Raw genomic sequence first — 20,713 nt, 5'->3', positions numbered from 1 at the left:
AGTGAAACTGTCTCACTGTTTATAGCTGACTCTAATTTTACCCTTCATAAGGAGAACAGTACTATCTTGTGAGAAAATTAGTGAGAAAAGAATCATAACCAAACACGACTAAATCGAACCTTAATCTCATCGACGTTGACCTGATCAAAAGAATCTCAAGTCAATAATCAGTTAATCATTAGCTGCAACGGCAAACGCTGTTGCGCTGTTATAGCCTGCTTTACTTCCCGGGTTGACACATGGTGATGTTGAATAATAAGAGCTAATGTAAAGTAATTGTTTAGATCAAAAAAGGCTGGAAAAACTGATATTTCCAAACTTTAAATAAGTAATTCATAAAAAACCCTCTGTGCAGAATCAATCACTAATCTATGTCGATCAATCTTGTGAATCCAGTAGAACATTTGAGCGTCAGCAAACTTCAGTATAATAGGTTACTATAGACTCTACATAGTTTGCCATATGACGTCTCCAATCATAGTCAGATTGTCAGAGTGACATACTACATCATATTACGGAAGAATGGTAAAGTCTTACTTTGTTCTTACAGTTGAAATTATTGATGCGGTCATAGTTTTTCCGGGACTATGGTACTGCAATGACCTGCTTTAATTTGATACAGTCGGCCACATTGAATATCTGTCAAAAAAACAATTCTTACTTTATAAGGAAGTACAGTAGTGAATGTTCCAGATCAAAAAAAAAAACCAAGGAAAGTGCTGTCGTAAGCGATCGCAAATGGGCATAAGTCCGCGCCTTTTAAATTATTGCTATCGTCTGAGTATAAACACCGTCTCGTTCATGTAATGCAACATCAAAAATACAAAAAATGGTAAAGCGTACTACCACCTTTTTGAATCTGTTTCATAGAAACAGTCTATAGATGACAATATTATGTTCACCCCGTTCATCGTTACCGTTATCGGCGTATAGCCTAGTTTATTTGAGTCTTCAAAATACCAATGTTTTAACATGGGATAATCTCGGCCCGCCCGGCCCGATATCCGTATTTATTAAGAAAACACTACCTGGAACCTTCAGCCGTTTCCCTGTTTTGAGTCAGACGGGAGAGGTATGCTGCAAGCTGGAGAAGTGTACAAAAAGAGTAAAAATAGTATACGGCAATGTGCAAACACAAACTGCTTACACGAAGCATGCAAAACTGTGACAATACCATTGAAGCAAAGATAAAGCTTCATTATTTGTGTCTACTTTCTGTCTACGATCTGGCCAACCAAATGAAGATGATATATGAGAAAAGGTTAATTTTTCTTTTTTTTTTTTTAGTATTTTCTCTCTCCACAAAATTTGTTTGTTCGCTGGTTAAATTGGAAAACACTTAAATCAGAAACGCAACTTCCTGTCAATACTTCTTCGCTTTCTTTTCGAATATAAAGTCGACTATTCCATAGTTCTTCATTACTATAGTTTTCCATTCTATGGACGAGACGAAGAATAGTTCTGTCCCTTTAGGAGCAGAAAATAAAAACATTCAAAACCAACCAAATTTCAATGATGATGCGTATTCCACTAATTCCACAGTAAATACAGCATTAAGAGATTACGGCCATAGAGATACTTTTGGCGAAGCACAAGCAAATCAAGTCAATGTGAAAGGTATAAATTGGATGGAAAAAAACCCAATTATATCTTTTATCATAATAACAGCGCAGACCTTACTTATAAATAGATGCTATACAGGAATATCAATCATTACGCCGAGAATTGACGAGTAGAAGTCAACATGCAGCACCTTCCATGATGGAAGAGGGTCAAGCTGATGCTGATGTATTCAACCTTGATGAATTTTTGCACGGCATTACAGAAGAAAGAGACGCCAATGGGCTAAGTGTAAGGAAGAAACTTGGCGTTGCTTGGACAAATTTGCGAGTTGAGGTATCTTCGACACTTTTCTTAAGTTGTCCTGCAATTTGGGCATTACTAACTGAAGCATTTAAAAATTTAGGGTCTTGGTGCAGATGCATATACCATTCCAACTTTCTTCAGTTATGTCACTGCTTTTTTGACATTTTGGAAAAAGAAAAAAACCAGTACGAAAGTTATATTGGATAATCTCAGCGGCTGCTGTAGAGACGGCGAAATGCTGCTCGTACTAGGTCGCCCGGGTGCAGGATGTTCCTCTTTCCTCAAAGTCATCTCAAACTTGAGAGATTCATATACACACATTGGTGGCGAAGTAACGTACGGCGGCATTGATCATAAAACTTTTGCCGAACGATACAGAGGGCAAGTATGTTATAATGAAGAGGAAGATCAACATTATCCTACACTTACAACGAAACAGACACTTCAATTCGCATTACGTACAAAGACACCTGGCAACCGTTTGCCAAACGAAACAAAAAAAGACTTTGTCAACCGCCTTATTTACTTATTGGGAAACATGCTTGGACTGACTAAGCAGATGGATACTATGGTCGGCAATGCTTTTGTCCGTGGTTTGTCTGGTGGTGAACGTAAACGTTTATCTATTGCCGAACAAATGACGACCAACAGTTCAATTAATTGCTGGGATTGTTCCACTCGTGGTTTGGATGCAGCCTCTGCTCTCGATTATGTTCGATCTTTGAGGATCATGACTGATATTTTTAACATTACCACTATTGCCACTTTATACCAGGCCTCGAACAGTATCTTTAATGTTTTCGACAAAATCCTTTTGCTGGATGAAGGTTACTGCATTTACTACGGTCCTGTTACTGAAGCTAAACGATACTTTGAAAACCTTGGTTTCCATTGTCCACCTCGCAAATCCATACCTGATTTCTTAACAGGTATCTGTAATCCTTTGGAACGTGAAATTAGGCCGGGTTTCGAAGAAACTGCTCCAGCCCATGCATGCGAATTTCAGAAAGTTTATTACAATTCCGACATTTATAAATTAATGCTGGAAGATCTGGATAATTATAAGCAAACAATAAGTGCTGAAAACAAAGCTCAAGCTTTCCAAGACGCAGTTCGTGAAGAGCATCAAAAGCGTGCGCCGAAGAAGAGCCCTTATATTGCTTCCTTTTTTCAACAAGTTAAAGCTCTTACAATTCGAGAACATTATCTTATGTCAAAGGATGTAATGTCTTTAATTTCTCGTTATGGTACTATGCTTATTCAAGGTTTAGTTACAGCTTCTTGTTTCTATGCGTTACCAATGGACGGTCAAGGCGCTTTCTCCCGTGCTGGTGCTATTTTTTTCTCAGCTATGTTCAATACCTTCATCTCACAATCTGAATTGGTTCGTTTTTTAATGGGTCGACCTGTCCTGGAAAAACATAAACAATATGCGTTATATAGACCTTCTGCTTATTACATCGCTCAAGTTATCTTGGATATACCCTACACTCTCGCGCAAGTGTTGTTGTACAGCATTTGCTCTTATTTTATGATGGGCTTAAATCTCACAGCTGGCAAGTTTTTCACCTCCCTTATTTTCCTATTCTTCTTGTCCATGTGTATGACAGGCTTCTTTCGTTTCTTTGGCTCCATCACCTCCAGTTTCTTCTTTGCCACTCAACTCACTGGTATCATTCTTCTGGCTACTACGACTTATACCGGTTATACCATTCCTTATAACAAAATGCATCCCTGGTTATTTTGGATTTACTATATCAATCCGATCACATATACTTACAAAGGTTTGATTTCTAATGAAATGGATGGTCAAATTTACAGTTGTGAAGGTCCTGGTAATGCTATTCCTTTCGGTCCTGGATACGATGACTGGAACTATAAGGTTTGTACTATGCAAGGAGGAAATCCCGGAGAACCTTTTGTGCGTGGCGAAGCTTATCTCGAAACGGCCTATTCCTACCATGCGAAAGACCTTTGGGCGCCAGATTTTGTCGTTGTTGTCGCTTTTTTCATTTTTTTCACCATTCTCACTGCGTTGTCGATGGAATATGTTAAATTAAAGAAATCATCCACTCTCACGAAGCTTTATCTCCCTGGAAAGGCGCCTAAATCACGTACTATAGAGGAAGAAGATGAACGTCGTCGTAAGCAAAATGAAATCACCGAGAACATGGGTAAGATTTCGACCGGTACTACTTTCAGTTGGCAACATGTGAACTACACAGTACCTATCAAGGGCGGCTCCATTCAATTGTTGAATGATATCGGCGGTATTGTTAGACCTGGCCATTTGACTGCGTTAATGGGCTCATCTGGTGCCGGTAAAACGACTCTTCTGGATGTTTTGGCTCGTAGAAAGACGATCGGTAAGGTGGAAGGTGAGATTTTCTTGAATGGAGAAGCGCTTATGAATGATTTTGAGCGTATTACCGGCTATTGCGAACAAATGGATATTCACCAACCAGCTGTCACTGTGCGTGAAGCTCTTTGTTTCTCTGCTCAGCTTCGCCAGCCTGCTGATGTACCTATTGAAGAAAAGAACAATTATGTTGAACAGATCATTCAATTACTAGAAATGGAAGATATTGCTGATGCCCAGATTGGTTCAGTCGAAAGTGGTTTTGGTATCTCTATCGAAGAACGCAAGCGTCTCACGATTGGTATGGAACTGGTCGGCAAGCCTCAATTATTGTTTTTGGATGAACCTACATCTGGTCTCGATGCTCAAAGCTCTTACAACATTATTCGTTTCATTCGTAAGCTGGCCGATGCAGGCTGGCCAGTTCTCTGTACCATTCATCAGCCTTCTGCAGTTTTGTTTGAACATTTTGATCATTTACTGTTACTTGTAAGAGGTGGCCGCACTGCTTACCATGGTGAAATTGGTAAGGATTCGCGCACCATGATTGAGTATTTCGAATCCAATGGTGGTCCTACATGCTCTCCTGATGCCAATCCTGCTGAATATATTCTTGAAGTTGTGGGTGCTGGTACCGCTGGTAAAGTTACTCAAGACTGGGCTGAAATTTGGGCAGCATCGAAAGAAGCCAAAGCGCTTCAAAACGAACTTGATGAAATTGCTAGGACTGCTGACAAAAATCCTACACGCGAGGCCAAAACATATGCCACTCCGTATGTTACTCAATTCAAACTTGTATTTAGTCGTATGTCACTTGCTTACTGGCGGTCCGTTGATTACAATGTGGGTCGTTCCATCAATATCATGTTCAACGCTTTGCTCACTGGGTTCACATTTTGGAAATTGGGTTCCTCTTCTACTGACATGCAATACAAGGTTTTTGCTCTGTTCGGTACTTTTATTATGGCCTTTACCTTAATTTTCTTGGCGCAACCTAAGTTTATTACAGAACGTACTTATTTCCGTCGTGAATATGCCTCACGTTATTATAGTTGGCTTCCCTGGGCAATATCTGCTATTCTAGTAGAGCTGCCTTATATTATTTTCTTTGCTGCTTTCTTTATGTTTGGCTTCTACTGGACGACTGGTATGCGTAACACTTCTGAAGCCTGTGGTTACTTTTACATCGCCTTCGTTGTTCTTGTTTTCTGGTCTGTTTCAATAGGTTTCGTCCTTGCTGCTATTTCAGAATCACCAACAACTGCCGCTTTATTAAATCCTACTTTCTTGTCAGTACTTATTCTTTTCTGTGGTCTTATGCAGTCCCCTAAGGCTATGCCCAAGTTCTGGAGTTCTTGGATGTACTGGCTGGATCCTTTCCACTATTATATCGAAGGCTTGACAGTCAATGAATTAGCACATCTGAAGATTACTTGTACGGATCAAGATCTGTTAAGGTTCACTCCTCCCCCAGGCCAAACTTGTGGCGAATACACTGCTAATTTCTTTGCTTCCGGAGCTACAGGCTATATTGCTAATCCTGATGCTATGCAGCCTGAACAATGTGGTTACTGTACCTTTAAATCTGGGCCTGAGTTTTATGAAACAACTATCGGTTGGAATGCAGCTAACAAATGGCGTAACTTTGGTATCTTGATCGCCTACGCTGTCTTCAATGTCATTGTGTTCATCACTTTAGTATATCTGAGGAGAAAGCCAAGACGTTAAACGTTGATCCACTCCTCGACTTTTACATTTTATATATTCATTATTGTATACATTTATATCTATTTGATAACATATCTGTTACATCCTGTACGTACTTGCTAGAAATTTGTCTCACACACTTAGAGAGGCATTCCTTCAAACCTATATATTCCTTGTAGACAAAGAATTTACAATGTATCACGATCCATTAAAATCTTTGGCTCTATTTCATCTGTAAGATTTCCATGACAAGTGTTTTGTTTGATTGCGTGAGTAAGTGTTGATTTTTCTCAGCCTTTTTTACATTTTAGAAGGTGGTAGCACAATCTTGGGCGGTTTCGTGACACTTCAAATGCTGTACTTTGGAGATATGCTAATATTGTATAATGATATACGAGAGGGGATTGTGTTCTAAATAAGGATGAAATTGCCGCAAATTCCTCCACGGCAATTGTCTCAAAGTCAATTAAAAAAGATCAGGAGATATTGACAGATTATAGAGTCCCAAGTCTAAGAAAGGCTGTTTACAGCAGAGAATATGCCTTTTAAAAGTATAACAGATTTGTCTTCTTAGAATATACTCCAGCCTTTTGTTTCTGCAAAATCCTTTTAGCTAACTTCTTATTTGTCGTTATGTAGGGTAGCAGCAGCTAATTTCCCAAGCAACGAAATGCTGCCAGCAGACGAAGAGCGGTGATTATATTAAGGGAAAAAGTTCTCTTGTTAAAGCCAAAAACTGTTTTCAGGGTTCATTACCTGAAATGGCCATATTACCGTTCTAGGTATAAGTTAACTTCCTGTGAAAAAAATTTAAGGTTATTTAATAGCACAAAGTTGAAGCGACCAAAACAATAACAGTTCACTGTCGATCAAAACATTGATTGATTCGATCTGGCAAGCGACTTATATTATTTTTGTAGAGTAGATTGTAGTAGCTTGTTTGTTCTCCAAGTGAAACTTTCGGGGCTTTTGCTGCAAATCGACTTCTTTGTGCTATGGACTAACTCCATAAAAAAGTCACATTTAAGGCAAAAAGAGATACTATCCAATCATAAGGGTTTTTAAAACCTCTTGAAACCAGCTTAAAAGAAAAAAATTTCTTTTTGACACAAAGAAAAAAAAAGCCATCAACTCAGGTACTTGCCTCCAGCATCCCTCTCTTCTTCTTTCTTTTTCCTTTTTACTTCTTCGTCTTTTTTTTCACTGTTCATCTCGTAAAGCGCCTTTTCTTTTGTTAAAAAAAAAGAAGCTTTTATTAGAAAAAGAAGACAAAAATCTAGCTGGGTCGTTCAATAGTCATAAAAACGTCACAGTGATTTAGCCCATCATCCCTTTAGAAGCCGTTTATCAAAGATCTTTCAAATTTCTTGTACTCAAAGCGGTACAGATACGCTTTCGCCCTCCGTAACAACAGCAATTTATTAGACATTACACTCTCTTAGCCACTTACTACCACATAAGAGGAAGATAGTATAGCATTTTCGTATAATATTTATGGTACATTCAACTCAACAATCTGACATTATCACAGCAGCAGCGGCATCACCAATAGTCACCACACCAGGTGAAAACTATTCAGCCTATGAAGGTGCTTTTGAAGGACCCGAGAAATTACTAGAAATTTGGTTTTCACCCTCGCCTGACCGTATCAAAGATCATCAAAACCTCGAAGATGATGATTCTGATAAAGAAGCAGCATTAGAGAATGGAAGCAGGAGGAAGGATAATAGATTCGGTCTCCGTGTCGTGCCAAAGCCTGTTTGGGATAAAATGTTGGCGTTGGTTAAATGTACTGTTTTAAATGTCATTAGTAACAAGGATGTAGATGCTTATTTATTGAGGTAGAGTATATGGAAAGGCAAAAGAGACGTGTCTTGCTGGTGTGGCTTTAGTTATCTTTTTTCGGTTCTAGTAAAGGGCACAAGATCTAATCTCCACTTTTTTTTCAGTGAGTCTTCGATGTTTGTGTATCCGCATAAGTTGATTTTGAAAACGTGTGGTACCACCACCCTTCTTCTGGCGGTGTCCCGACTTTTGGAAATCGCTAAGAGTTACCTTGGATATGAAAAGGTTTGGAGAGTCTTTTATTCTAGAAAAGCCTTCATGTTCCCTGAACGCCAAATTGGTCCTCATCGTTCTTGGGATGATGAGGTCAAATTTTTAGATCAGTTTTTTGGTAAGTTGCAGTAATGTCTTGCAAAGGGGAGAAGTAGATAGAGAGAAAATAGAGATGGTGAGCGAGAAGAGGTTTGCAAATTTTTGCTAATGATAGTTTCGCACTTTATTAGATGATGGCTCCTCATACATTGTTGGTAAAGAACGTCAGGATCAATGGCATTTATACATGACAAAGCCATCAGATGATGTTTTACACCATATCAACAGTAACCACACAATAACTACCAACAACAATAATAATACCAATCATGATAGTCCACTTTCCTTTGAAAACCGCGGCGTTCAACCTCGACTGCGCGGCGTTATGCAGGAACATGAGATTGCCAGCGGTGCCTCTACACCTGCGGCATCCGACTCTGACTCTGAAGATCCTTCACCTTTTGGCAATTCTGGACACTCTCATCCCGACCAAACAGTTGAAATTCATATGACAGGTCTCAATCCTGAGAAGATGAAGAAGTTCTATCATGACGCTTCGAAAACAGCGAGCGGCATTTCTGGTGGAAAATGGGTAGATCAGCAAACTGGCATTGATAAACTATATCCCAGCGCAACTCTTGATTCTTACCTTTTTGAACCCTGTGGCTATTCCAGTAATGGTCTTTGGGAAGATCGTTATTTTACATTCCATGTTACACCTGAACCTGAATGCTCGTACGCTTCTTTTGAAAGTAATATACCCGTTGAAAAATCGCATGGTGGTAAAGCAGCATCAGCAGACGACGAGGATAACAGCCCTATTGAAGATCTAATCAGTCAAGTTCTGGATATCTTTGATCCTACTTCATTCACTGTCACTTACTTTACTTCACATCACAAAGAACACGATAGCCATCGACATATGATACGCTCTATGAGCACTGTCAACGGTTATAAGAGAACCAATCGCATTTGGTACGAATTTGAAGGTTATGATTTAGTATACGGTCACTATGCAAAAAATGAATGATAGACGTTCTATAAAAAAAAAAAAAAAAAAAAAAAAAAAAAAGGAATAAAAAAGAACAGTGGTTTTTTCCGGCATATTTCAATCTGTAACTAGTAAGAGTGGTATTGAGTGAAAACAGCACGTTTTAGATGCATATTAATGAAATATGGCTTTGCTAATGTTTGTTGTACAAGCCTAAAGGTGTTTGAATGATGATATAATTAGCCTTTGGATTTGAAAAGAATTAAATTAAGGTGTAACTAGAGCTTGTTAATAGATAGAGATCGACCAATTCTCCTCATCCCTCCCTCCTCTTTACACCTTTTTCTTCCCATTCCACTTTCTTTGTCAAATTTGGACTGTTCTCTGTCCTTTTCCGTCCTTCCTTCTTTATAGTAACTTAAAGGCAGCAGCAATCAAGTTGCACTCTCTTACTTTACTTTCAACATCGAATAAGGCACCTGTACGCTGAAGATTTTCGGTCCACCCTGTTTACAGCCTTTTCTCCCTTAAAACACACATTTCATTATATCGTAACCGTGAAGCTTAGATTATATATTTATCTGCATACTCACGACGGCATAAGAACCTTACCAACTAGCAACGTAAAAGAATATGCGCTTAGAATCAAAATTCAAGGCCTCTCGACTGGCGAAATACGCCCTAGTGACTTACGTCATGTTATCACTATTCTTTGTGACAAACCATTATTTTTCATCACATTATGCAAATACATCACCCTCTTACTCATCATCCTCACTAGCGACGAGGAACAGAATCAAAATGCAACAGGAGCAACAACCACAAGTTATAGCTGCGGTCATAGAAGACGAGCAGCAACCTTTTCTCGTACCTGAAGCATTAACTAAAAAAACACCAGCAAACAGAAAAAAAGAAGAAACCGTAGTGGTAGATTATGAGACGGATAATGAAGAAGAAGCAAGTACCAAGCATGTTATTTGGCCAAGTGTTGAAGGTAAAATACCGTCATACACGTGCTCTTTCCGGATGAAAATCGCCTCTTTTTGGTCATTAACAACTTTTTTTTTTTTTCTTTCATTATCTTTTATATCACAGGCAGTGATGCTACACACAAAATATCCGAGCAGTTACTCAAATCGAAATTATTCTCCAGTGGTATGGGGTTGGACAATGTAACACCGTATTACTTCAAAGCCTCCCATATCACAACGTCTCAAGATATTACATTGGCTACTTTGGTAACTCGCAACCGTTTCCAAGTTTTAAGCAGGTTGGCGACAAACTACCAAGGTAAAAAGGGTCTAGAACACCTTGTCATTGTAAATCCCTTCTATTATTACGTCCTATACTAATGCTTTCTTTTAATTCTTTTCATGTTACCAGGTCCTATTTCAGCTGCTATTCACGTATTAGATGATGATGAAAAGTTAGCCACTATTAGAGAGCTCGTCAAAATCTACAGCACCAATCCCGATATGCAAAAATATGTCGATGTTCACCTCATCATTGATAAATTCGATCGACAATTTAATATGTGGCGTAATATTGCCAAACTTTTCACTCGGACCGACTATTTGATGATGCTGGATGTTGATTTCCATCTTTGTACAAATTTCAGAAAGACAATTTTCTCAAATAAGAATATTTTCGATATGTTAGCTTCTGGTAAAACAGCACTTGTAGTACCTGCTTTTGAATACATCAATCAGAAAGATGGTATGGACTGGCGCACTTTTCCTACAAAAAAATCTGAGGTGATAGAACAAGTGACAAGCCAAGGCAAGTTGGATAGCTTTCATAGCTCTTGGACAGCGGGTCACGGCGCTACTAATTATACTCGTTGGTATGAGGCGGATGAGATATATCCTGTAACAGAATATGAGTATTCGTACGAGCCTTACATCATTTATAAGAAAGATAACACACCTTGGTGCGACGAGAGATTTATTGGTTACGGCGCAAATAAGGCAGCTTGTCTTTATGAGATATTCATTTCAGGTATAGATTATTGGGTTCTGCCCAATGACTTCTTGATTCATCAGTCTCATAAATATGCAAACCATGATCGTACGAGAGAGGTATTACATTTAGGATTTCATGGAAAAAAACAAATTTTTTTTCTTTGGATTCTGGTTATACTAACTTTTCTCTAAACTACGTGGGACTTAGCGTGTACATAACAAGGAACTGTACGAAAACTTCAGAACTGAGATTTGTCTACGTTATTCAAGAAAATACGTAATCGAAGACACTTGGTATACACCAGCCGCCGATAACATGAAGAAAGTATGTACAAATATACCCAAATGGAAGTATTTGTCAGGCATTTCGAAAGAGCAACGCTTAAAGGATCTAGCTGAAGAAGCAGCCTTAAAAGCGCAACAGGAGCAACAAACTGCAGGCAACTATCAAGATGCTCAAGAAACACCAGTCAGCGACAGCATTGAAGTAGCATCCATCCCAGAAGCAGCGACTGCAAAGTCGGCAGAGTCAGAAGAACAGTACGCTGAAAAGACTGATGACGCAGCATCAAGCGCACAAAGTGAAGAACTTCGAATGGAAGAAGTGATTGCCACTATTTAGGAAAAAAATGTCATTTCAACAATTATGTAATATAAACTTACCGTACCCTTTAATCTAGAGCCTCTGTACTATTAACACGTGAAAAATCAAATCGATATACACAAAGCATAATATTCTCAAATACCTTTTCTTTTCTTTTCTTTTCTCCTTATCTTACTTTGCTCGTTACTTATCTTGCTCTTTTTTTTTCTCTCCTCTCATACATATAAAGTACTGCACGATTGTTATCGATAAATAAAGCAAGCAGTTCTAAATCGTAGTCTTTGCTACAGACAGCATATAGATAGACAAGTTTGCCATGAACACAATCAGTTCAGCCACCAAAATGGAGCTTTCGTCAGTATGTTTCATCGAAAGACCAAATAAACGAACAGACATCCACATCGATTATAGTCGTCCTTTGTGTTGGCTGATACATATATATATCTATACATGACTAATAATAGTATTATTATGGATTCTTTTTCAATTTACAGGAGCTGTGTAAAAAGCTTTTGCTCCTAGCAAGTACTCCGTTGTCGTCGAATACTAAAAAGACAATAGCATATTACGAAGAACAGCTGAAATCAGCAACATCATATGAAGAATGGCTCAAAATAGCTTCGATGCTGGATGAGATGGATGGTAAATGATAGAAAATTTAATCTTGAACTGGCTAAAAGATCAGCAGCACCTACATGCTATTTTTTTTTTTCTTCACATTTTAACAAGTACGTTTCACAATACCTAGGTTCTTACGCATGGAGAGAAAACATGAAATCGAAAGACTACGACTGGGAACTCATCAAGACGAGACTGGATCAAATGAGGGAGATACGAAGGTCAAACAAAGGTCAATCAGCCATGATATTTTTTCTTAGAACAAGCCTAGCAAGAAACCTTGGCGATATGGGTAATCCCAAGGTCTGTTTACCTGTCCCCTATTATAAGTTTTTTTTTTTTTTTTTTTTTTTTTTTTTTTTTTTTTTGTCCAGCATATCATAATCGTCTTCTAATCACTGACTTTTTTTCATTCTCTCTCTCTTCCTCTTTAGCTATATTCGCATTCACGCGTTGGAACGAAGAAGTTAATTTCAGAGTACATTGACGAAGTTGTGAGACAACTTAATTGGATATGTGAGGATGAAGAACAGAAAACAGAGGGAGATGCAGAAGAGTGTTCTGCGCAAAATGGCAGTAATGCAAGTAGAGGCTTAGATTTGAACGATAAATATGAGTTCTTTATGAATATTAGACAAAGCTTTGGTAGAACAGCGCTGCTCCTAAGTGGTGGCGGAACATTAGGACTGAACCATCTTGGTGTGATTAAAAGCTTATTTGACGCGAAATTGTTACCAAGAATCATATCAGGTGCTTCAAGTGGAAGCATTATGGCTTCTCTTATATGCACAAAAACAGGAGATGAGCTACCTTTTGATCCGTCTATTGTGCGTTTGGTAAGTTGCAAATAGTTTTGGCGCGACGTACCATTTAGATAGCCCCTACTGGTTACATTAATAGACAACATTGTACGTAGGATGTATTTGAGAGAAATGATCAGCCGGATACACCATTATTGCGATTACAGAGGCTTTTGATGAGTGGCCAGTTATTTGACATTGAGGTTTTTCGAGAAGCTATCCGATCTAATTTAGGGGATATTACATTTCAGGTACATAATTTAGACTGCAATGTTGCAAAGCTTCTACTAATGACTGATGAGAGGTTTAATTTTTGTAGGAAGCATTTTATCGGACGCGCTTTGTGTTAAACATAACTGTTAGTTCGTCAACCTTATATGACATGCCTCGTCTATTAAATTATTTAACAGCGCCTGACGTGGTAAGAAAGTTGTATACATTCAAATACAGTGAATTTGTTTTACTGATAGCTTAATTATTCTCGCACGTCATAGTTAATCTGGTCTGCAGTGTAGGTTTCAAAATTTTGGTAGTCAACATTTTGTACATGGCAATTTACCTAGATTGTCTGTATACATTAGAGCGGCATCATGTGCGGTTCCAATATTTTACGGCTCCAGCCCTTTATTTGCAAAAGACAAAACTGGCAAAATAATACCATGGAACTCTACAGGTAAAATGGTTTTTGTGCTATCAATCAAAATCATATAGTTAATCAAGTTTTTTTTTTTTGTAATTACTACTTGATACAGAACAACTTTACATTGATGGCTCTGTGGAGAAGTAAGTGACTCGAAAACAACATCCCGTTGCATGGCTATTGCTGGCAATGCATGGCAATATACTGACCTTTAGTTTTTCAGTGATTTACCAATGAATAGACTAGCAGAACTATTCAATGTGAACCACTTTATTGTATGTCAAGTTAACCCACACGTTATTCCATTTCTACAAAAGGCCCCTGCACCTACTAAATGGAGGCAAGTAGCCAGCTTTTGTATGCGTTTAGCAAGAACTGAATTACAACATCGTTGTACTCAAGTAAGTTTTCTTATCGCTTGGCAATATCTACCATCCTTTATCGGTTTTTTTTTTTTTTTGACCAAGCATATATAATATAAAAAACAAACAAACAAACAAAAGCTTACGGAGATTGGTGTGTTGCCTTCCTTATTCAACAAAATTCAATCCATTATCTCACAAAAGTATTATGGCGATATAACGATTATACCAGAAATAAGGTATATGGATTTCTTAAAGGTCCTAACCAATCCAACACCCGAATATGTTTTGGAATGTATACAGCGAGGAGAAAGAGCTACATGGTCGAGTGAGTATTGAATTCGCACCAAAAAAATTGTAATAAGGTTATTATCATTTGGGTATACTTAGCAGTATGATAACTGTAAATTATATCAAACACGCTGGCAGAGATGTCCATTATAAAGAACCATTTACAAATAGAATTATTGATCGACCAGATGTTATATCGGTTACGTTTACTTCGATTGGAACGGATGAAGAAGGCACCTTTATCGCAAAAACAGAACAAAGGTAGACCTGCTTTAGAGATTCGTTCGAATTCCTTATTTGGTATATCAAACCAGCATCTCTCTGAGCACCAACTTCATACATTCATGAGCCAGAACTGCATTGATGATGATGTTGTTGACGAAGACAAGCAGCAACAACAGCAATACTTGACAAACAAAGGGAGAAGGAGGAAGGGCCCACAACTGTCTCAACGCTCCTCTTCTCTACAGCACCTCAAGGAAGGGGTGGCAGAGTTTTCTTTCACTCCCTCTGGCAATGTCATAGGTACAAGAACTCCATGTATAATAACCGGCTCTCAAAGCACACCCATGATGATCACGTTAACAGACCCATATGAACTCAACCATAATGACGAGCATATAATCGCTACAACTGCTAGCGGTGTCAAAAGCAATGGTGGCAGCAGTAGTAGTATGGATAAAGAAAGAAGACATACAAAGCGAAATCTCTTGATGACCAAACACAAGAAATAGAGAAGAAAGCTGCCCACCCTTCCCACTGAATTATGTATACAATATTTGATATAAGAGTAGATATTATCAAGGCAAATCTTTTCTTTCCTTTCCTTTTCCTCTTCTACGAAGTAAACGAATGAAATTTTATTCTATATTTGTATTTACATAATGTACAATATTGAGAACATTTCTAAAGAAAAGAACATACTGAAGAGCAAAAATAATAATAAAGTGATAGACAGAAGTAAAGAAAGAATAAACAAAAAAGAAAGAAACGCCCCCTCCCCAAAGTATTGTTCGTTTAATATCGACAGACATTACCATAAATTTTCTCGTACCCGCTCATCCTTAATGAGGGTAAAATAAATGGTGCAGTAGATGAGGATTTGTCTGTAGCGGGTAATAGAGGCCTTAGGTTACTGGTGTTAGTATTGTTGTTCGTACTGTTCTCTATATTGTGATTATATAATGTAGGTGGTTGTGGTATACGGTGGAATGTAGATGGAGTGGATATAGAATTCGCAGCACCTGTAGCGGAAGCAGTAGTTTGATAAGGTGGGAAGAATGGAGGATAACCGCTTTGTTGGTTTGCTGTCACAGTTGCTGTTGCTGTTGCTGCTGTTGCTGGCACTGGTACTGAGGCTGGAGCTGCTATCGTTGTTGCGGTTGTTGTTGTATTTCTTGCTGCGGCGGAAGTTGACAATGGCGATATCGAAGGAGACGAGGTGACTACAGAAGAATTAACAGTGGAATTGGTTGGGGAAGGAGAGGATACAGACATATTGGAGAAGATATGCTGAATTTGTTGATGTGTATAAGGCGCAGGCATTGTAGGTGGCGGAGGCAGTGACAAGGATGGAGGCGGCAATGCTTGATGATGCATGGTATTATTGCCGCCACTATTTGAACTGGTAAATACTGGTGAGTTTGACATCGATATAGTTTGTTGTTGTTGTTGAGGCTGGGGTTGTTGTTGTGCATGCTGAGGTTGTATGTGGAAGGTGGTGGTGTGGCTATTGAGCCCGTAGCGGTGTGGAGAGTTAGGTGCTGACGGAGATTGCTGAAGGAAATTGCTACTGGTAGGGTTATTCTGGTATTGTTGGTATTGAAGAGGAGGATGAATCTGATGATGATTGCTATTCGTGCTATTGTTACTAGCTCCATTCGTATTATTACAGGGTTCATCCACCGACATTTGGACAGAATGTTTAGCAGTGGCTGTTTCTACGTTAATAGCCGGTGACGAGGAGGCAGCAGAAGGTGGAGATAACAATTTGTTCAGACGCTCCTTCAACGCTTCGTTTTCAGTCTTCAATTCCTAACATTTTTGTTAAGCAATTCCGACCGTTAGTAGAAGAAGAAGGGCAAAGCGAGATAACAGATGACTTACTCTGATATAATCGAGTGACAATTTTAGGATATTGCCCTTGTTGGGCTTTTGGCCAGGTTTAATGGCATTAGGAACAACAGTCGATAGTTCAAAAATGGTGTTGTTAATGTTATCTCGACGACGACGTTCAACGTGATTGTGATTTTCTCGTCGACGTTGGATTCTTTCAATGGCAGTCTTACTATCCAGCTCATTTCTGTTCAAAATATTGACACCGTTGACTCGGTAAGCTGTCTGTTTTTTGGATTTCGTCTTCTTCTTGTTCAATTTCTGAGGTGAAAGATCAGAAGTAAAATTTAAAAAAAGCGGTTGCGACAAGGGCGGACGATTTCCAGAATCATTATGAGCGTAATTTTCGCTTCTTATGACGGAGGTGGTAATGCTGTTTGCACTGTTGCTGCTGTGAGAGTAGTGACTATGGTGGGCAGTCTCGTCTTGTGAAGAGTCTTCTTCTGAATCCTCGTCATCTTCCATAGCCATATCAAAATCCGCTTGCTCTTGTGGCTGCTCTTGCTTGATGTAAATTTCTGCAGTTTTATGAGGTGCCATTGAGTCTAATTTTACGATATTCTGTGAAGTCGTATTTGTAGCACAAACCATCAGTGGGCGAGGCGGTATAAGGTTTAATGAAACGAAGCAAGCGCGCGAATATAATCAGAAATATATAATCAGTATATGTATCAATTATGTCTTATAAATAGGAAAGAAGCGGATTTTGCTTGAATGTTTGGGAAAAAAGTCCTTTTTTAATTAAAATAAGAAAAAGAGAAAAAGGAAGATCTAATCATATCTTTTTTGCACACATGACATGGTAAAAAAAAAAAAAAAAGAAAAAATTTCAACAGTCTTTTTTCAATTTCTGCGGTTCAAAGGAGCAAACATCGAACATGTGCGTTGCCTTTAAAGGTATGTTTGTCAAAGAAATTTTATATCGCCGATTGAAATCCAAAGTTCTCACGATGTCATCCAATCATTTTTGCACTTTCCCCTTTTATCCTTTGTACCCTCTCCTTCCTTTCGGGCCAATGGAGAAGTGATTTTCCTTTTGTTTTCTTTGCTGGTGTTCGAATGTTACAAACAAACCAGATAGATGGTTTATAGGGTAATAATAAAAAGGGGCGTGGTTTTGAGGAAAAGCCTGTGAAAACGTCACAGTATAGCTTGGTATTTTCTTGGTAGGGGCAAAGCAGCTCTACCCTCTTCAATACCCTATTTCCATAAATACAAACAAGGTTATTGTTTAAATATAGCAGCAATCGAGGAAAGGCTCAATCGCAGTCAGTGCCACTAAGAAATCAAGGTATCATTTCAATCGGAGAGTTGAGACACCTTGAAAGAGTAGGGTTCGTAAATTTGACTGGAAAGTAGTCCTTTAAAAAGCGAACAGGGAGGTACAACAAGCATCAATGACATCTTTCTGCAACTTCTCAATGCCTTTTATGGTGATTGCTTCGAATTACAATCCAGTTCCTTGAACACATGCTGTTATGTTTGGATGAAATGGAGCTAGAAAAGGAGGAAACAAAGCAGAGAGGGTGCGGGGATGGTTACGTCTGGTCTAAGGCTGGACAAACGGAGTTTTGGAGTTTTATGGAGTTTTATGGGGGTGAGATAACGATGGTCTCTGAAAAACGGTCTCATGAATATTCTATGCAAGTGGAGCAATTTGTATGTTTGATTTAAATGGCACTTTTTTCTTGCCCTTGAGTTTTCCAGTAACGTTTGACAAGCTAACGAACGCGCTCTTAACCGGCGGAAAAAATTTATCTTCAAGTGTGATTAGACCTACAGTCTGCTGTTGCTTCTGCGGTACAGTCAAACCTGTCGGAATCTTAAGAATGGATGGCTAAGGTTGGTTATAACAAAAGACCGATTGATCCTTTCAAAAAGTTACCGCTGCCTGTTTAAGCAGATATGGCTGTCGACTTCATAAGGACCCAATGATGCTTTTTACCAAAAACAAATAGCAACACTTGTGTTAGAATATCAGTTATAAATCATGGAAGCTTGTTTGAGCAAAATGTTTGCATTTGAATTTATAGTAGCACTTTTTTATTTGACGGTATTCAAAGGTTTTATAGATAGTTTATCCCTTTCTGTAGCTTCTGTCTACTTTCTGTCCCAGTTATAGCTTCCTTCAAGATCGTCAATACTTTTTTCTTGTCGCAGTATTCTTTCAAATAAAGTTTTTTGACTGAAATCTGTTGAATTCTGTCAACTGGGATTTTTATGAAACTCAGTCTTATGTTGTCCTTTATGTCGTCCCTTTCTACGTCATTGTAGAAAGTGAATCATTTAGACTGCTGCTATGAAACGAAACCCAAACTGAGATAATGAAAGGCATAGACAGACATGGCCACTGCAGGTGATGTCGTTTATCCAGTCAACCAGGTACAGCTTGTATAATTTTCTGGTACAATATAACCCCCCCCCCTTTTCCCGTCTGATGTCTACAACAGTGAGTTGTATAAGCCCAAGAGTGTGTCATGAAATGTAATATTCAGTGATGTCTTAAAATTCACTAATGTTCTTGACAATAAGACTGTTAATAGGTTCGTTAATTGGTGCACTTTTAAGAAATTGAAGTTGATGGACGCCCCCCTCAAAAAGAACCATGAATGAGACGGGACAAAAAACTGCAAAACATCACCTGTATGTACTGAAGGATAAACTCGTTGGTAAGAACAATTTCTTCAATTACGCACATATATATAATAAACGTATGCGCTAAGAATAACATACAATATTGGCAGCGGCTTTGGCAGACATCATCATAATTCCGCCAAGGTACCAAGCCAGTTTAATGACAATAAAATACAACGGGTAAGGGAAGGATTTGTCATTATGTTGACCAATATAGACCTATTGAGTAGACTTGTTAAAACACATCCATATACAGCAGCATCAAAGAAGTTGCTTAGGACGACGCATCATAGAGAACAAAGTTAAAATGCATATCAGTGGAGCATTCTTTGAATAAAAAGCAGAATATAAAAGAATTTGAATGTAAAAAGAGCTGCATTCAGGTGCTCAAAGTAATTTGATAAAATAGTAAATCGTTACATAAGAAGTCCATGTTAAACATAGTCTGTGGAATCGTCTCTCCAACAGGTATCCGGCCCAACTTTTTCCGCTCCTTCTAAATATTCTTTTGCAAGAGCCTTGCTATATGGCTCGTAGAAGAGCATGCGGTTGGCATTATATTGACCATCAGTATTTGTAGGATTGTAAACCGACATCGTAAAGAACGCCGTAAGGCTGAGCACGATATCTACAATGCGCCAGACTTTTTGACAAAACGGAGTACTATGACAATAAACAAAGGCTCACTCACGACAGATAAATTCAACGCAAAAACGAAACATGGCAGCAGTTTTAGTCACAGATAGGATTCTGTGAAATATACAAAAGGAATAGCTCGCTTTAGCAAAATAGGCTTAAACCTTCATATTCTTTTTCAAAAGGCCCTCCGATCGCTGCTGATACCATGGCATCCCGTCTTTTCTGATCGACTTCTGTCACAGCTATCGTATTTGAGGTACGACGGTAATATGTTTACATGAGTCGATCACTGCTACAACATCTTTTGAACGACATACAATTTAAAATCCTTCTCTACAATGCCAAATCGACTTGTTTTCATCTTACCACCTATGCTCTTCAAGGTTGTAATGTATCTCCTTTACTAATATTCTTAAAATATCAATAAGTCATCAGCTATATTCAAACCGTGAGTGATCTACCTCCACTAGAACTCGCTAGCCGCCTGAATCGCCTGTTATCCACTTACGTGACCCGACCACAGCTACAGTATGGTCTAGCTGTTTGTCCCATAAACCGAGCAAATGCACTCAAACTGAAAAACAGTTGGATATAATAAAAGGAAGGGCGTTATATTCCTCCCGCAATTTGCGCAAGATAAGACGTTTCAAATTCAGAAAAGCAATTAAAACAGTGGGCAAGCATTTCTGGTGAATTTCAGCAACCAAAACGCATTTTTTCAAGAGTAACTAAAAAACCAAGATAGAAACAACTATTGTCGAATATCGATTTTGATCCCAAGAGGCTTAACTTAACTCAACAATAGTACGCTGGTACGGCTTTTTTCATTTTTTTCTGTTTTTGTTTTCACTGGCCTGTTCTCACTCTATTTTGACCTTTGCCATTGACTTGTCATCATTCTCCATCTCAACATCATTAACGAAACAGCACTTCAACAGGAACATCTTTGCAAAAACTATACGATTGCATAAAACGTACCATAAGGAAGCTTTTGAAATTCTGACATAGTGGTTCCAAGCCAACAGCACA

At 38.6% G+C, this 20,713-nt stretch overlaps 6 protein-coding genes across 6 annotated transcripts; 4 read left to right on the top strand and 2 right to left on the bottom strand.

Moving 5' to 3' along the window:
- Positions 1-806: 806 nt before the first annotated feature.
- BDF20DRAFT_839184 (ABC-2 type transporter-domain-containing protein) lies at positions 807-5,953 on the top strand (the record flags this gene model as incomplete). Its single annotated transcript, XM_053079245.1, has 5 exons — positions 807-832; positions 934-1,094; positions 1,429-1,617; positions 1,691-1,896; positions 1,967-5,953. 5 exons carry the CDS (start codon positions 807-809, stop codon positions 5,951-5,953), a joined length of 4,569 nt encoding a protein of 1,522 aa, XP_052932472.1.
- Positions 5,954-7,037: 1,084 nt separating this feature from the next.
- On the top strand, positions 7,038-9,093 carry BDF20DRAFT_991040 (adenosylmethionine decarboxylase). Its single transcript, XM_053085336.1, has 3 exons — positions 7,038-7,773; positions 7,882-8,108; positions 8,221-9,093. Exons 1-3 carry the CDS (start codon positions 7,427-7,429, stop codon positions 9,057-9,059), a joined length of 1,413 nt encoding a protein of 470 aa, XP_052932471.1. The 5' UTR covers positions 7,038-7,426; the 3' UTR covers positions 9,060-9,093.
- A 1,084-nt stretch (positions 9,094-10,177) lies between these two features.
- BDF20DRAFT_827351 (glycosyl-transferase for dystroglycan-domain-containing protein) lies at positions 10,178-11,603 on the top strand (the record flags this gene model as incomplete). Its single annotated transcript, XM_053078156.1, has 3 exons — positions 10,178-10,310; positions 10,404-11,098; positions 11,190-11,603. The coding sequence occupies 3 exons, from the start codon at positions 10,178-10,180 to the stop codon at positions 11,601-11,603; spliced, it is 1,242 nt and encodes a 413-aa protein (XP_052932470.1).
- Positions 11,604-11,901: 298 nt separating this feature from the next.
- BDF20DRAFT_916612 (acyl transferase/acyl hydrolase/lysophospholipase) lies at positions 11,902-15,030 on the top strand (the record flags this gene model as incomplete). Its single annotated transcript, XM_053084479.1, has 12 exons — positions 11,902-11,943; positions 12,050-12,227; positions 12,334-12,506; positions 12,638-13,039; positions 13,120-13,254; positions 13,323-13,424; positions 13,498-13,514; positions 13,585-13,676; positions 13,756-13,786; positions 13,867-14,044; positions 14,147-14,333; positions 14,435-15,030. The coding sequence occupies 12 exons, from the start codon at positions 11,902-11,904 to the stop codon at positions 15,028-15,030; spliced, it is 2,133 nt and encodes a 710-aa protein (XP_052932469.1).
- Positions 15,031-15,171: 141 nt separating this feature from the next.
- Positions 15,172-17,168, bottom strand: BDF20DRAFT_152821 (uncharacterized protein). Its single transcript, XM_053074809.1, has 3 exons — positions 17,000-17,168; positions 16,403-16,929; positions 15,172-16,330 (listed from the first exon to the last, which is right to left on the bottom strand). Exons 2-3 carry the CDS (start codon positions 16,880-16,882, stop codon positions 15,314-15,316), a joined length of 1,497 nt encoding a protein of 498 aa, XP_052932468.1. The 5' UTR covers positions 16,883-16,929; positions 17,000-17,168; the 3' UTR covers positions 15,172-15,313.
- Positions 17,169-19,479: 2,311 nt separating this feature from the next.
- On the bottom strand, positions 19,480-20,690 carry BDF20DRAFT_991035 (uncharacterized protein; the record flags this gene model as incomplete). Its single annotated transcript, XM_053085335.1, has 5 exons — positions 19,480-19,708; positions 20,051-20,095; positions 20,193-20,258; positions 20,549-20,639; positions 20,663-20,690. 5 exons carry the CDS (start codon positions 20,688-20,690, stop codon positions 19,480-19,482), a joined length of 459 nt encoding a protein of 152 aa, XP_052932467.1.
- Positions 20,691-20,713: the final 23 nt, after the last annotated feature.

Source organism: Mycotypha africana (genome assembly GCF_025528875.1).
Source record: "Mycotypha africana strain NRRL 2978 chromosome Unknown BDF20scaffold_11, whole genome shotgun sequence".
NCBI lineage: Eukaryota > Fungi > Mucoromycota > Mucoromycetes > Mucorales > Mycotyphaceae > Mycotypha > Mycotypha africana.
The sequence above is the reverse complement of the archived record's forward strand: the minus strand, read 5'-3'. Positions and strand labels throughout refer to the sequence as shown.

What these genes read in the sequence shown, in the direction of transcription:
- BDF20DRAFT_991040 (XM_053085336.1), top strand. Translation starts at nt 7,427, where the DNA reads ATGGTACATTCAACTCAACAATCTGACATTATCACAGCAGCAGCGGCA. An exon ending in GTAGATGCTTATTTATTGAG is followed by an intron (nt 7,774 to 7,881) that starts GTAGAGTATATG and finishes CTTTTTTTTCAG; the next exon opens with TGAGTCTTCGATGTTTGTGT. An exon ending in ATTTTTAGATCAGTTTTTTG is followed by an intron (nt 8,109 to 8,220) that starts GTAAGTTGCAGT and finishes GCACTTTATTAG; the next exon opens with ATGATGGCTCCTCATACATT.
- BDF20DRAFT_152821 (XM_053074809.1), bottom strand. Translation starts at nt 16,882, where the DNA reads ATGGCTATGGAAGATGACGAGGATTCAGAAGAAGACTCTTCACAAGAC. An exon ending in TGTCACTCGATTATATCAGA is followed by an intron (nt 16,331 to 16,402) that starts GTAAGTCATCTG and finishes CAAAAATGTTAG; the next exon opens with GAATTGAAGACTGAAAACGA.